At 37.6% G+C, this 16,091-nt stretch overlaps 2 protein-coding genes across 2 annotated transcripts in view; both read left to right on the top strand.

Moving 5' to 3' along the window:
* Positions 1–785: 785 nt before the first annotated feature.
* Positions 786–2,756, top strand: LOC134648091 (glucose-6-phosphate 1-dehydrogenase). Its single transcript, XM_063502553.1, has one exon. The coding sequence runs from the start codon at positions 995–997 to the stop codon at positions 2,477–2,479; it is 1,485 nt and encodes a 494-aa protein (XP_063358623.1). The 5' UTR covers positions 786–994; the 3' UTR covers positions 2,480–2,756.
* A 3,395-nt stretch (positions 2,757–6,151) lies between these two features.
* Positions 6,152–16,091, top strand: part of LOC134648092 (RB1-inducible coiled-coil protein 1) — a 47,072-nt gene continuing 37,132 nt past the window's right edge. The window contains exons 1-3 of the mRNA XM_063502554.1: positions 6,152–6,379; positions 8,527–8,678; positions 9,151–9,341. Of these exons, the coding sequence (XP_063358624.1) occupies positions 8,611–8,678; positions 9,151–9,341 (259 nt within the window). The 5' untranslated portion in view covers positions 6,152–6,379; positions 8,527–8,610. The remainder of the gene's footprint in view (positions 6,380–8,526; positions 8,679–9,150; positions 9,342–16,091) is intronic.

Raw genomic sequence — 16,091 nt, forward strand, 5'->3', positions numbered from 1 at the left:
TTCGCGGTAAACCACGCAGTACTATTATTTATTCTGTGACCACGCTAGACCCTGATGTTGAAATTGTTGAATTCGTAATTTTATGGTCGTAGAGCTTCGGGTTATAATTTTTTTTCATTGAAATATTATACTCACATAATAATTGTATGTGAAGCAGCAAGTTCAATATACATATAGCTGGTCAACCAAATCTTGTCAGTTATAAAAGGCGCGAAATTCAAATTTTCTATAGGATGATATCCCTTCGCGCCTACATTTTTCAAATTTGCCGCCTTTTTCTACTGTCAAGATCTGGTTGACCAAGTATATACATAAAGCCGGTCAAACAAGTCTGTCAGTAAAAAAAGGCGCGAAATTCAATTTTTTTACGGAACGATAACCCTTCGCACCCATAATTATGGTTTGTCAATGGACTGTCTCATTTCAAACATAGACTGAGAGAATCATACTATCTTTGTCTTACAATAGTACTAGCATCCAAAAGAAATGGATGAGTATAGTTTTTTTTTGTTTTTATTTACTTACAATTTGATTTGACCAACTATATCAATATCACATCTTTAGAAGCTAAATAACCCGATGCCGAACGATAAATTATAGCAAAAAAATTTCAATGTCAAATAAATGTCATTGACAGTCATACGAATCAGTATGTTCTATGTTCCCCCGCTGTCACGTTACTTATATTTGATTGGCTAATAAAAAATACAAGGCATGCATCTTTTGATCTTATCCAATGAAAATATCTCTACTTAATTTATTTACGTAAAGCAAAATTTTTGGTAAATGAAAACATTTTAACATACTTTATAAAGTTTAGAGCACAAACTTTGGCACTGATTTTAAAGCGTTTTGATGTGTTGTGTTAAAGATATTATAAAGAAAAAACGCGTATCATTGTGATAGTGTCATTGTCAATAATAGTGTGCCACAGTACACGGTTGAAATTGTCCAGTTAGTCTTAATTCGCCGGAGGTCACGGTCTTATTCTACAATGGAGAACAAAACGGATTTCCGCTATCCTCATACATTCATACTCCTAGGAGCTTCGGGAGATTTAGCGAAAAAGAAAATATATCCTACAATTTGGTATCTCTATCGAGACAATCTTCTGCCGGAAAATACAAAGTTTGTTGGGTATGCTCGCACCAAACAATCAGTTGCCGAGGTAAGAGAAAAATGTAAGAAGTACATAAAAGTGCGGGCCGGTGAAGAAAAAAAGTACGAACAGTTCTGGGCAGCTAACGAGTACTTAGCGGGATCCTACGATAGACGAGTTGACTATGAATTGCTTAACCAGCAAATAACGAAGTATGAAAAGGGACCAATTGCCAATAGGATATTTTACCTGGCAGTTCCACCGACAGTATTTGAAGATGTTACTGTTAACATAAGAAATGCTTGTATTTCCATCAAGGGCTACACCAGGGTCATCATTGAGAAACCATTTGGGCGAGATGATGTGTCTTCTGATAAATTGAGTGAACATGTGGCTGGCTTGTTTAAAGAAGAGCAGATATACAGAATTGATCACTACTTGGGCAAGGAAATGGTCCAGAACTTGCTGACTACTAGATTTGCAAACCAGATATTCAGTCCTTCATGGAACAGGGAAAACATTGCTTCCATTTTAATTTCATTTAAGGAGCCTTTTGGCACTGAAGGCAGAGGTGGGTACTTTGATGACTTTGGCATTGTTAGGGATGTGATGCAGAACCATCTTCTCCAGATACTTTCCCTTGTTGCTATGGAGAAACCTGTGACATTAAACCCAAATGATATCAGAGATGAAAAAGTGAAGGTGCTTAGACACATTCAACCCATTACTATGGAAGATGTTTTAGTGGGGCAGTATGTTGGCAACCCTGAGGGAAAGGGAGAGGAGACTTTGGGCTACCTGGATGACCCAACAGTGCCCAAAGATTCTATAACACCTACATACGCCATGGCTGGACTCTGGATCAACAATGCTCGGTGGCAAGGTGTTCCATTCATACTACGTTCAGGCAAGGCACTGAATGAAAGGAAAGCTGAAGTGAGGATACAGTTCAAGGATGTTCCTGGAGACATCTTCAATGGCACTACCAAAAGAAACGAGTTGGTAATAAGAGTCCAGCCTGGAGAAGCTTTGTATCTTAAAATGATGGGAAAATCACCTGGAATGAAGTTTGAATTGATGGAAACCGAGCTTGATTTGACTTATAGCGCTCGTTACAGGGAAACTGATGTCCCTGATGCATATGAGCGATTGATCCTGGACGTATTCACGGGAACTCAGATGCACTTTGTAAGAAATGATGAGCTTAAGGAGGCTTGGCGTATTTTTACGCCTATCTTAAAACAGTTGGAAGAGCAGCGGGTGAAGCCTGTACCGTATGTGTATGGTTCAAGGGGACCTCTTGAGGCAGATGCCAAGCTGTCTCAGTATAACTTCAAGTATTCCGGCTCCTACAAGTGGCAAAAACCAATACACCCTTAAATTGCTCAAAAATTTTTGAAAGCTTTTGGTGGTGGTACTATATTTAAAGCTTATTATCTTATTATTGTCTTCATCCATCCACATTACCAAGTAAATTTGGCTAAGTAAATTATTTTAAACATTCCAATCATACTTAAGTCAAAGGTCATTTTAAGGTTAAATGATTTTCTTCTCAATCATTCTTTACTACATCACAATTTGACATTCCTTTGTATGTATTTAAACATTATTTATTGTATACAAATAAAATAAGTGCCTTTTATTAATTTATTTACAACTTAATAGAGTTCCTTAACAAACTGATATTATATCAAGTGTATCAAGTAGTTTTATCATAGAAATGGTTTATTTACTGTGATGCTCTCACTCAGGAATAAAAGTAAAAATAAGTAGGTAAATATGTTTGTAAAACATTTGTTGCCATGTGGTTTTTAACTGTGATTCTAGTATCATTGTTTTGTAAATGCATACTGAAACATTTAAATATGTATTCAAGAGGTCAAATGCCATTTCACCTTGTATATCTGCATTCATTCGTGACCGTCACGTGATTATCATGTCGTCATTCAATGAAATTTTTGTTTCCACTTAGTAGATTTTATAATAGCTCTTGAACATTCTTGAGTTTTATCAATTCAAATTATCGATATTAAACTTTCGTGAGACATATTTTAAACTGTTTATACGACAACGGTTTAACTTACGAGAGCACGAGTTGCAGTCGCCGCGAGCACTCGAGCCTGAAGATGGACCCCCGAAGGGCCCGAAACATGTCGCCAATAGCGACTAAAAATTCTAGTGAGTGAAACCGTTGTCGTATAAACAGTTCAATTCAAATTACTGCAGATAATTATGATAATTAAATACCTTTAATAATATCCCTGGATGCTCACTCTACATGTGCATATTGATTATAATTATAGATATTTTAGAGGTACAGTCGCCATCATCGTCGCTTACAAATATCTGAATACGCACTCTAGTGCCTTGACAATAGGGGTGAGTCCAGATTACTCCAGATGATGATGATGGTGAAGGTACAAACAGCATAATTTTTATGTATATTTTTGAAAAAATATTGTGTTTTAGTTCTATCATTTACCTATTAGTTTATTAATCCAGTAAAATACATATTAAGAATGTGTATACCTATTTATGATGCTCTAATTTATATTTGATTATGTAATAAAATAGGTGCTAGTGGGAAAGGTCTGAAGTTTTTTAAATCTTTACAAGAAATACCTATACTTACAGGTTACACTGTTTTGTAATAAACTGTACTTATCAGAAAAACTTTGTTTTTATTTAGATAATATTATGCTGTTATCTTGCAATGGTACCAATCTGTTTTAATTGTTGATTTTTAAAATACCTATTCCGTCTTAGCCTGGTTAACATTTAATATCTTCTCTTCACCCTATTTTGAGTACTTATTTAAAGAGATTCAATGATAATTACAGAGTGTAAAATAAATGATGTAGCCCACTAGCCTCTAGAACTATAATTATAGGGCTGACATTATCAAAGTTGTTGACTATAATATTTTTAAACATAACTCTATCGAACGATAATAAGTGATTGATGTATACCTATATGTTACTTATCACTGCCACATGAAATCTTCATCATAATATTCTTATGTTATAAACTTCACTGAGAATGTGTTGAGTTGAGAGCGGGAGAAAGTTGTGGTGGCTTTCAAAAGAAGTGTGGTGTGGTAGTCGGTAAGCGGTCTTAGAAAAAGTTACTGAGCGCCTACCGCAAACCCCGTTCGACGTGTTGCCTCTCTGTCGCACTTGTAAATTCGTACGTAAGTGTGACAGGGAGGTAACACGTCGAACGTGGTTCGAGGTAGGCCCTCAGGACTTAGAACCTAGAAAGTACCTAAGTTTTATCCTTTTAGAACGATTATCAATCTTCCTTTGGGCATCTTGCATTTGGAACTGGCGCTTTTTCTATACGGAAACGGAAACTATACGCTCCAAAACGTAGGAAAAGTATACGGCAAATTATGTTTCCTATTTAAATAAATTATTAACAGTTTCTTTAATAAATAAATAGCTTATAGCTGGTCAACCAAATCGTGTCAGTAAAAAAAGGCGCGAAATTCAAATTTTCTATGGGACGATATTCCTTCGCGCCTACATTTTTCAAATTTGCCGCCTTTTTCTACTGTCAAGGGTTGACCAAGTTATAGTAGTATTTGCTTTGGTCATGCGTTGGTATAATTTACGTCAGAGCAGTGTATTTTTTTTTAATTAATATGTTTACCATGCAAAAACGAAACGCACCGAGATTTATGTATTGCCATAAACAAAATAAAACTACTAATGGTAGTTTATTTTAACTTAAACCAAAGAATTATAGATGGTCGAGCAAATCTTGTCAGTAGAAAAAGGCGCGAAATTCAAATTTTCTATGGAACGATATCCCTGAGCGTCTACATTTTTAAAATTTGTCGCCTTTTTCTACTGACAAGATCTGCTTTGACCATCTATAATATCTATATCATGTAGCGTTCTGAAAGCAAGACAATGTCGGCGGCAAATTTTAGGTGATGTTGGTACCTAACGTTTATACCAGACCACTTCAGCTTGCTAATTATAGACTCCAGTACACAGTGGTCAAGGATGGTCCATGCCAAGCCATGCTTTGCAATGCGCAACTGTAGGCCTATATCACGTAGATGTTCACACAATGGTCCATAAAAAAAATGCAGGCTCTGATTGATATAAATCTATAAACTGAAAAATCTCGTCATTGCTCCACGATAATGACATTTTGGGCTATCAACATTTAATCAAGCGGTCAAAAATTCAAGCTGTCAGTAATAAACTAAACAAACAATGGCGACTGTGTGAACACCACAGGCCACGGTACGCCACGATTCCTTTGAAGTGTGCCAAAAAAACCGACAAATCCCGATTGCCATTGTACACCATAGCCCCCTATACACAATGGCCAGGGCGTGGCATGGCCCATCCTTCACCACTGTGTACTGGGGCCTTAACACTGCAATGAATATCTTGGGTGATATAGGATCGCCTTGCCATAAGCCCCCTCCAGAGTATACGCTTCGCGCCGCGATTCGCGCACGAGTGTGGAGGGGCTTTACGCCACGTTAAATTTTTATTGGCGGGCCGATATTGTCCAATTTTTTCCAATACTAAACCAATTTGTCAGTAAATAGGAACAAAAAAAAACTATACTCATTCTTTTCGTTTGGGTGCTAGTACTAGTGGAAGACAAAGATAATTATATAGTGTGTCAAAGGTCTGTTTGATTTCAAACATAGACAGAGAATCATACTATTTTTGTCTTACACTAGTACTAGCACCCAAACGAAAAGAATGAGTATAGTTTTTTTTGTTCCTATTTACTGACAAGATTTGGTTGACCCAGTAATAGTATGATTCTCTCTGTCTATGTTTGAAATGAGACAGTCCTTTGACACACCATAACAATAAAGGCCCCAGTACACAATGGGCCATCGCCGGCCACTCCAAGGGACGCATTTATGTGTTAGAGGGAGCAAGTGATATTGCTATCTCATTCTACCGCATGGCTGCGTCCCTTGGAGTGGCCGGTGATGGCCCATTGTGTACTGGGACCTTTACAGGACATTATTTTGGTAGTATTTGGAAGTTTAAGTGTGGCAGCACTGAAACTGTCAGCTGAGTTTTTGATTATTGCGATTATCGAGCAATGGTGGTTGCTTTGCTGTTGACCTCAAGAGCTTAAACTGTAGTCAGTGCGTTTTATTTTAGTGTGATTGGTTGGCTTTTACTTAATATTACTGGATTACAGTGCAAAATGATTCTATATGTATCATAAATGAAACAATGTAACACTAACAGTGCCTACTGAAAGCTGGATGGTCGATTACGATTATGTGTTTGTGTAAGTACAGAATCTTTGTTGTTCAAGCGCAAAAAATATTACACTGTAGAGTAATCGTACTTTGATTTATCATATATGTATTTATCTTTTGTTTTTGGTTGAAATTATGAATATGGAATCAATGTTTAATATTATCATAACATTAATGACGTTGTTTATTTTAGGTGAGTACTAACATAGGTGTTATTTAGTTGGCGCATGGCCTTTATTTAGGCGGATTATAATAGCGCGCGTCTGTTTAAATAATCCGTTTCCACATTTCATCTGCTTTTAGCAGCAGTATTTGTTGATAGCCGTGCGGGCATAATACAATTTTGATATTTTGGGGTCAGTAAGATAAAGAGTACTATTTAAGGTAAATTTGCGCGCAGATATCGTGCACGCATTGATTTCATGTTAGAGATAAAATAGGTACTTTGGTAAGGAGATCATGACAGGAAGACTCATTTACAAACTATTATATCTAAATATGAGAATTTTATTACCTGTTCTGAAACTGATGTGTTTATTACAACATATACTGTCAGGATCAACCATAATTTTGGTCTGTAATGGACATTTTAAATATTTACCGCAATTATATAAGGAAATAGGTTTATTACCTGTTTATATAGGTACTAAAATACCATTTTACTTAATATTTACAGGAGTTAGTTAATGGTATAGATGAAATAAAAATGTATCAATGAACTTGTTTACACATATTTTTAAAAACAATGAGTCATACAGACAAATTTGTTAGCTCTAATCAAGAAAGATTTAGTTGTTATGATAAAGAATTGTTTGTTTACAGGTATAGGTATGTGATTTTTTCGAACTATCTACTCATTTTAAAGCAATTTATGCTCTATTTTGCTTTACACTAAATTGTATAAATAGCATGAGGGCCAAACTAAGATAAGCATCACATAATCTTTGATTATTTAATTAATTAGAGATACTTAACTAAAATAAATATATCTTATCAGTCATTCAACTTTTTCATGTACTTCTTTACCATGGCGATGTCTGCTGGTGCCAGGCCACTCTTTAAAATACTAAAGTTTCTTTTATTAATTTATTTAGGTAAAAAAACAGTCACTACAAGAATGGCTTAAATATAAAGTATTTTTAACACTATTCACAGTATGTGTGACCAACACCGTTCACCGCTTTATGCTTTTGGATAATAAATAGAAATCAATTGTTTCTAGGCCTTACCACGCTCAAAGCTACTACTGTCAGTCATAGAGTTTTCTGCTTGACACAGGTTTCGCCTTATTGTACAAGAAGGTTTGAGCTATCACTCCCATGCAGATTAAACACTTTACACACACACCTGTGTCTTAAAAAGTCCCTATCCATATTTCCTTGCTGTGTAAGTGTGTAACTTGAAAACGTTGTCACCCTACCTGACACTGTTTCAATAGTCTGTAATAGACTTTAAGGCCAATGATGATGATGAATGTAAAAGCAACATAATTATGTTAATGTGGAATGTGACAGTCTTCCTAGGCCATCCTCACATTGACATTAACTTTTCATACATGTGTGGTGGTCAAATATCATGGGTTCGAATCTCAGTTGTGCTGGATAGAGCAGAATAAATATTCTTGAAAAAAAAAATGGTAAATTATATGACTAAAAATTAGGTCACAATCCTTATCATACACAGACAAGAGGTTAATGCTAGTTGCTAGCTGGTTGAAAAGTAAAACAATAATGGAAATACTAAAACATGTTTATGTTAGTAGTTTAAGGTTAGAGGCACCTGAGGGACGACTATCAATGATTGCAAAGTTATAGCAAATATTCTGTAGATAATCTTTTGTCTCTTACTAAGCCTTTGCTAGAAATAAATTAAAACTATAATTTTATTTATATATTAGACAGTCATGCTTTATCTTGAGATAAAATCATACTTTACATCAGCCATACTCTAAGTGTGTTCTGCGGAACCCTAGGGTCCGCAAGAATTTAGAACACTGCTTTAGTCGCCTCGAAAATTTTTACTATGCCGCCACCGTATTGTAGGGTTCCATCAAGTATTTCGCTTTCCAAAAGGGTTCCGTCAAAAAAAAAAGATTGAGTACCGCTGCTTTACATAATAAACAGAACAACAACAAATAATGTCAACAATACATATACATATTTTTTTTTTGTTGCAGTGTGAGGATACATTGCAAATGTAAGCAGTAAGGAGGTGATTACACAGAACTGATTTTAGTTGGAAGCAATATTGAACTGCCAAAATGTTGTATGTTTTCCATGTTGACGCTGGTCAGATGACCACATATGACATGAATCTCACGCTGCAGAGGTAAATTGTAGTTAGTTACATTCATTTTCTTCTTCTAGATGCTTATTGTCATCATCATCTTCCTCGCGTTGTCCCGGCATTTTGCCACGGCTCATGGGAGCCTGGGGTCCGCTTGGCAACTAATCCCAGTAATTGGCGTGGGCACTAGTTTTTACGAAAGCGACTGCCATCTGACCTTCCAACCCAGAGGGTAAACTAGGCCCGTATTGGGATTAGTCCGGTTTCCTCACGATTTCCTTCACCGAAAAGCGACTGGTAAATATCAAATGATATTTCGTACATAAATTCCGAAAAACTCATTGGTACGAGCCGGGGTTCGAACCCGCGACCTCCGGATTGCAAGTCGCACGCTCTTACCGCTAAACCACCAGCGCTTTTCTAGATGGTTATTGTAATTGAAAAAATATGATACAAACATCTTATAATGTTTGTGCAATGTGCGTCTTGTTGGTGACATGATACTTTCTTTCAGTGTGTCAAGTTTAAAAGCAGCGATAGAAAGAAAGACAAAAATAGCAGCAAGCTCCCTAGTTCTCCTCGTAAGCGGTGGGGAGGTGCTGCAGTCCGACCACATGGTGTCTTCGTATAGTGCCGGCACGGACACAAACCCCATATACATGTTTAGCAAACCATCGGAGAAGGAGAGCCATTTGAAGCAATCCAGTAAGTCCTTTAAACTTTTTGTTTTATATGCAGCAAATAAATGGAAGAGGAAGGGTTATATAATATCATAAAGTAAGTATAGTATAGAGTAATCGGCCCATACAAGCCTCGCTTAGTTCCACAAAAATCCAAGAGATGTCACTCAGAGCACCATTGGGCCTAAATATATATTTGTGTTATTTCAAATCTTGCCAATTTTTAAATTAACATGTATAGTTCTAATTTATTTAGCATATTACAACAAAAACCTTTTAAAACATCCATTTACACATAGTAAATCGACGCAGAAAAAAATAAATAAATAATGGCATGAACTATTCTAAGCGCCATCTATCGCATTACTAGACAGTTAGTTTCTTGCCGTTGTAACACACTAAATAGCTCGATTGTTTGAGAAAGACTATCAATAGATGTCACTGTAGTAAATCCTCATACTTTATGATCATATCACAGACAACATATCAACATTATTAAGTAATAAATAATATAATTTTTCTCAAAAATGGACGGCAAAGTCGACGTTGCCGGTTAAAAAATAGGTCGCGAAGTGTGTAGTTTATGGTCATTCTAAAAATTAAAAAGTTAAAAACATTGCTGTCTCGATTTCGGGACTGCAATGTTGCATACAAATTCCATTATTAAACGAGTTCCAAACTTTTTAAAACTTTAAATGGCCATATCAAATGAAGGCATAGGTCCATTAAACAGCCGAACAGATGATCAGCACTTATTATTAATATAATGTTGGTACCGCGACTATTTAGGTGTCTCAAATACGTTGGCGTATTTTCAGCAGAAAAATACACTTCTATTTTTTTTAAAGGCGGCAAGCAAATCTTTTTAATGGTTTTACTTTTCTCTGTGAAAATTAGAACGTTGCTTCTGTAAAATATCTCTTGCACCATTTTTGAGAAAAGCACTATATATGACTCGGCTGGAAGGCTACTTGCTGGCTTCGGATTCAATTAAACGGACTCCCAAGGTCGTCCGTTTAAAACGAATCCTCAGCTTGCAAGTAGCTACTTCCGAACCTCGACAATAATGTACTATTGTTCTTAGAAACGTGATAATAATTAAAATATATTAAACCTACATGGTATCATCAGCCACACTGTTAAGTGTTAACTGTACCGATGTACAGTTAGGAGTGTTGCTGTTTGTATATTAATTTACTTAACCTTACGCATTACAAAATTGTCCTCATATAGCTATACATATATTTTAGGACAGTCTTACACTAATCGACCTACTTGGTAACAAAACATTGTAAATTCTTGAGTAGTTTGAATAGCAGGGCAGGTGACAAAAACTTGCTCAAAAGCATAGAAGGTAGCATCCTATAGAAGTGGTGTACGCGTGCCTCCGTGAGGGACAAAACATGTAAATTCGACCAATCATAGCGTCGCATTGCGCCGCTATGATTGGTCGAATTTATTTGTTATGGTGGGCAACAAATGAATTCGACCAATCACGGTGGTCAATTTACGGTGGGGAATAAAACAAGATGTGAGACTGTGACAAGGACAAACAATAATAGCGCTTTCGCTGCTACTCCTACTGAAAGATACATAAGACTATCCCGTTCTGTCAGTTATCCCCTGCTTCTATTCATGCTCAAAAGAGAAGAGACATCCGACATTTAAAAAAATATCCCTATATGTATGAGAGCAATAATACAATGTGTAAATGTAAATACATACATATCTTATATTTTATGATCATATCAAAGCTGGAAGTCCTAGGTTCGGATCCCCCTAAAAGTGTATTAATATGGTGTCCCATGGTGGTGGCCCATTTGTCCCCGCCGCCATACAAGAGGTGTGGACAGATGGGAATAGATATAGACCATTAATATATACACACACAATTAAAAAACAAATAAATGTCCTATGAGGATTTGAACCCAGGACCTCCTACTTCATAGCACATAGCAGAGCAGGGTCACTGTCACTACTGACTAGCTAGGAGGCCGTAGAAATAATATACAATTTATATATATTTAAATTAAGTACAGTCAGCGTCGTATAGTAGGTCGCATCCAAAGTATTCAAATAGTTCAGTACGCCATACAAATAATATGGTGTACCGAACTATTTGAATACTTTGGATGCTACCTACTATATGACGCTGACTGTACTTATATAACAATTAACAAATCAGACTGGCAGCCACAGTTTAATGGCTAATCTAGGATTAAAACTTTTTAGTGGCTTGCCATTATGTTCAAAACATTTAGCTTCATACCACATCAAATATTTAAGTTTACCGCCATTGCCCGCCAGCATTGAACAAATTGGTTGTTAGTGGGTAGACAAAATAAAGTCACTATCATGTTAAACATTGAATTTATTAATTGTATTTTATTATTTTTAAGAGAATCTTCATAGCATGTGTCTGTCCGTTGAAACAGGAATCAATCTCAACCATCTTCCACTCAAAATATTTTACTTGTGGTACAGTCGCCATCAGATATATCGGAGCGGCCAAGGCGCTCACAAATATCTGAACACGCCTCTATTGTCAGGGCGTTAGAGTGCGTGTTCAGATATTGTGAACACCTTGGCCGTTCCGATATATCTGATGGCGACTGTACAGAGATGCATTGACTATTTCATCTTCACTCTCTTGTTGCATACATTGTAACTTCTAGTGGCTAGAGGCTGGGTCCTGAAATCAGAAACATATTTTTTATATATAAAATGTAATAATATCACAATAAAGTTTAATACACATTGCCTTCACATTGGAGTCTGTTTGCAAACACTAACCATTGTATAGATTTAGACCAAGAAAAGTATGCAGCGATATTGATCGCCTGCGCAGTACATGTGTTATTTTAAATGTCAAACATCTTTGAAATTATGACGTACCTTTCTTCTTTCTTGCTCTAACTCTAAATACTTTGGAATCTTTTGCTTGCTCGGGTATCAATATTAGCATGGGGGGTTAAAATAAAACTTGACAATAGTTATTAGTGGGCAAGGGGGCAAAGCAGTTGTTTAACCGCTCATGCTAATGTTGATTCCAGGGCAAGCAGAAGATTTGAACTATGAGCGTAGCGAGTGGTTCGAGAAGTGGAATCTTGAGCGTTGTGAGAATTCAAGGCACGAGGGTTAAACAAACATTGCCACCTAATGAAACACAGAATTTATCACCATGCCAATGCAGGGAAAATACCAACTATAAAATACCAAAAAAATCAAATCCACATGAACATTATAAAGAATTTATAATTCAAAATCATCATTTAAAAGTAAATTCTACCAGCTAACATAAGGAAACTCAAAATTTAGATCTGATTACTTTGCCCCACATGTGGGATAAATGCAATTTTCTCATTAGTATTTGAACAATCAAGGGGGCCTTTACCAGTTGGTGTGGTGATAAATTATTTAATTAACCTTTGTATTCAAAACAAACTTACCTGAAGTGTTAATTTTTTATCAATTTTATCATTTATTGGCAAACAGTAGACACTGTCAGATTAATATGTAGGTTTTACCATTAGTAGTGTTCCGTTACTACATCGGCAATTCACGTCATCATCACAGGTCTTTTCGTCTATTGCAGACGATTTATGCATTGCTGTTTAGACAACGGGTTTGGTGATTGTGGAGGCCGATGCGTGAGCGGCACGACCTCCCACATTTTGGGCACATGTCACGCTTAGCACAGTCTTTAAAGCGCCACATCGGTCTTCCAACTTTCCTTTTAGCATACCTACGCAACTGCACCAAGCAAGACACGTCTAGGTATTCTATTCACGTACTTGTACTATAGTTCAAATGAAGCTATAATATGAAATTAATAAGTTTGTATAAACAGAAACAAAGCAAAGGCAACCAACAAACGCGGTGCCGCTTTGTGGCGACTTGACTATTTGACAGTTTATTTTTAGTGTTGCCGTTGAAAGTTCTTTCTTGTCCCTAAATAGAGCTTTTATGATTTATTATTATACAATATTATTAGTTCAAATAAAATATGATATTCCAAAAGACTACAAATAATATTATATAGTACTTAAATTCCAAAATAATGATAATTATGCCTCAGTGTCCATTTCTGAGGGCCTACCGCGAACCACGTTCGACGTGTTGCCTCTCTGTCGCACTTGTAAATTCGTACGTAAGTGTGACAGGGAGGCAACACGTCGAACGTGGTTCGCGGTAGGCCCTCAGCTTTTTTAAGGAACAGGCGTATAACATTACCCTGAAGTAGGGGACTAATTTTAAAATAGCAATAATCATTACTTGATGCCGTTTTTGACGTTTCTGTGCACGCTGTTGTCTGTCTATACTTATAGGTCACATAATTAGTGATACAAACACCTGCCTGGTCAATATACGCAAAATTAGATATATTTATTCTAATTATAACAGAAAAAGTTTATTAAAACAAACATTAAATGCTTTTGTATAATAATTTCAGGTTTGATAGGTACGGGTTTTGCCATGGGAGAAGTTGAAAAGGAACGTTATGAAAACATATCTTTGTATGTATAGGTACTAAGATGGTACAAATCATGTACAAATCTGTTGCTTAAAAATAAAAGCACGACGCGACGTTGCCAAACTGCTATGAGTTACTGCGAAGCGAGTCCAGTTTAACTCGACAACGTCGCATCGTATTGTTACAATAGGGTATTTTCGTACTAGTCAAATCAGTTACTTTTTTATAGTTATTGCCAGTGTTGGCCGTAATGTGTAATTCTAATTAACAATTAATCATTTCCATTAACCATTAAATCCGCAATTAGTCAATTGCATTACGCATCAATTTAAATTAAGTTAATTAGAATTGAATTTTGAGACGTTTAATTACATTGATTGTCAATCTAAATTAACGTTTAATGCAATTAAATCAATTTTTTCATAAACTAATAATTAATGTTACTATTGCTTAGAAACTTGGAGCTAGGTATTAAAATTAAAAATAAGCATATGAATACAAGCTTCAGTGAATTATCAGGTCGTGATATTTTAAAATGAGACAGCAAAATGACCCTGAAACCTGGCAGTAGGTACCTACTGGAACTCAGGTTTGGTGCAACATAGACACACGCCGTTTAGGCTATTCGACTCGTCACAATGAGCACTTGGGAGAGCAATACCCAAGATGGAAGTGATGCTGAACCTTGGCTGTACCTAGTGGAACTCAGGTTTGGTGCAACATAGACACACGCCGTTTTGGTCATCCGACTCGTCTTGATGAGCACTTGGGAGAGCAGTACCCAAGATAGAGCTGATGCTGAACCCTGGCAGTACCTAATGGAACTCAGGATTGGTGCAACATAGACAAACGCCGTTTTAGTCATCCGACTCGTCTTGATGAGCACTTGGGAGAGCAGTACCCAAGATAGAGCTGATGCTGAACCCTGGCAGTACCTAATGGAACTCAGGTTTGGTGCAACATAGACAAACGCCGTTTTGGTCATCCGACTCGTCTTGATGAGCACTTGGGAGAGCAGTATCCAAGATAGAGCTGATGCTGAACCCTGGCAGTACCTAATGGAACTCAGGTTTGGTGTAACATAGACAAACGCCGGTTTGGTCATCCGACTCGTCTTGATGAGCACTTGGGAGAGCAGTACCCAAGATAGAGCTGATGCTGAACCCTGGCAGTACCTAATGGAACTCAGGTTTGGTGCAACATAGACAAACGCCGTTTTGGTCATCCGACTCGTCTTGATGAGCACTTGGGAGAGCAGTACCCAAGATAGAGCTGATGCTGAACCCTGGCAGTACCTAGTGGAACTCAGGTTTGGTGCAACATAGACACACGCCGTTTTGGTCATCCGACTCGTCTTGATGAGCACTTGGGAGAGCAGTACCCAAGATTGAGCTGATGCTGAACCCTGGCAGTACCTAATGGAACTCAGGTTTGGTGCAACATAGACAAACGCCGTTTTGGTCATCCGACTCGTCTTGATGAGCACTTGGGAGAGCAGTGCCCAAGATAGAGCTGATGCTAAACCCTGGCAGTACCTAATGGAACTCAGGTCTGGTGCAAAATAGACAAACGCCGTTTTGGTCATCCGACTCGTCTTGATGAGCACTTGGGAGAGCAGTACCCAAGATAGAGCTGATGCTGAACCCTGGCAGTACCTAGTGGAACTCAGGTTTGGTGCAACATAGACAAACGCCGTTTTAGTCATCCGACTCGTCTTGATGAGCACTTGGGAGAGCAGTACCCAAGATAGAGCTGATGCTGAACCCTGGCAGTACCTAATGGAACTCAGGCTTTGTGCAACATAGACAAACGCCGTTTTGGTCATCCGACTCGTCTTGATGAGCACTTGGGAGAGCAGTACCCAAGATAGAGCTGATGCTGAACCCTGGCAGTACCTAGTGGAACTCAGGTTTGGTGCAACATAGACAAACGCCGTTTTAGTCATCCGACTCGTCTTGATGAGCACTTGGGAGAGCAGTACCCAAGATAGAGCTGATGCTGAACCCTGGCAGTACCTAATGGAACTCAGGTTTCGTGCAACATAGACAAACGCCGGTTTGGTCATCCGACTCGTCTTGATGAGCACTTGGGAGAGCAGTACCCAAGATAGAGCTGATGCTGAACCCTGGCAGTACCTAATGGAACTCAGGTTTGGTGCAACATAGACAAACGCCGTTTTGGTCATCCGACTCGTCTTGATGAGCACTTGGGAGAGCAGTATCCAAGATAGAGCTGATGCTGAACCCTGGCAGTACCTAATGGAACTCAGGTTTGGTGCAACATAGACAAACGCCGGTTTGG

Source organism: Cydia amplana, chromosome 5, assembly GCF_948474715.1.
Source record: "Cydia amplana chromosome 5, ilCydAmpl1.1, whole genome shotgun sequence".
Lineage (NCBI taxonomy): Eukaryota > Metazoa > Arthropoda > Insecta > Lepidoptera > Tortricidae > Cydia > Cydia amplana.

What these genes read in the sequence shown, in the direction of transcription:
- LOC134648091 (XM_063502553.1), top strand. Translation starts at nt 995, where the DNA reads ATGGAGAACAAAACGGATTTCCGCTATCCTCATACATTCATACTCCTA.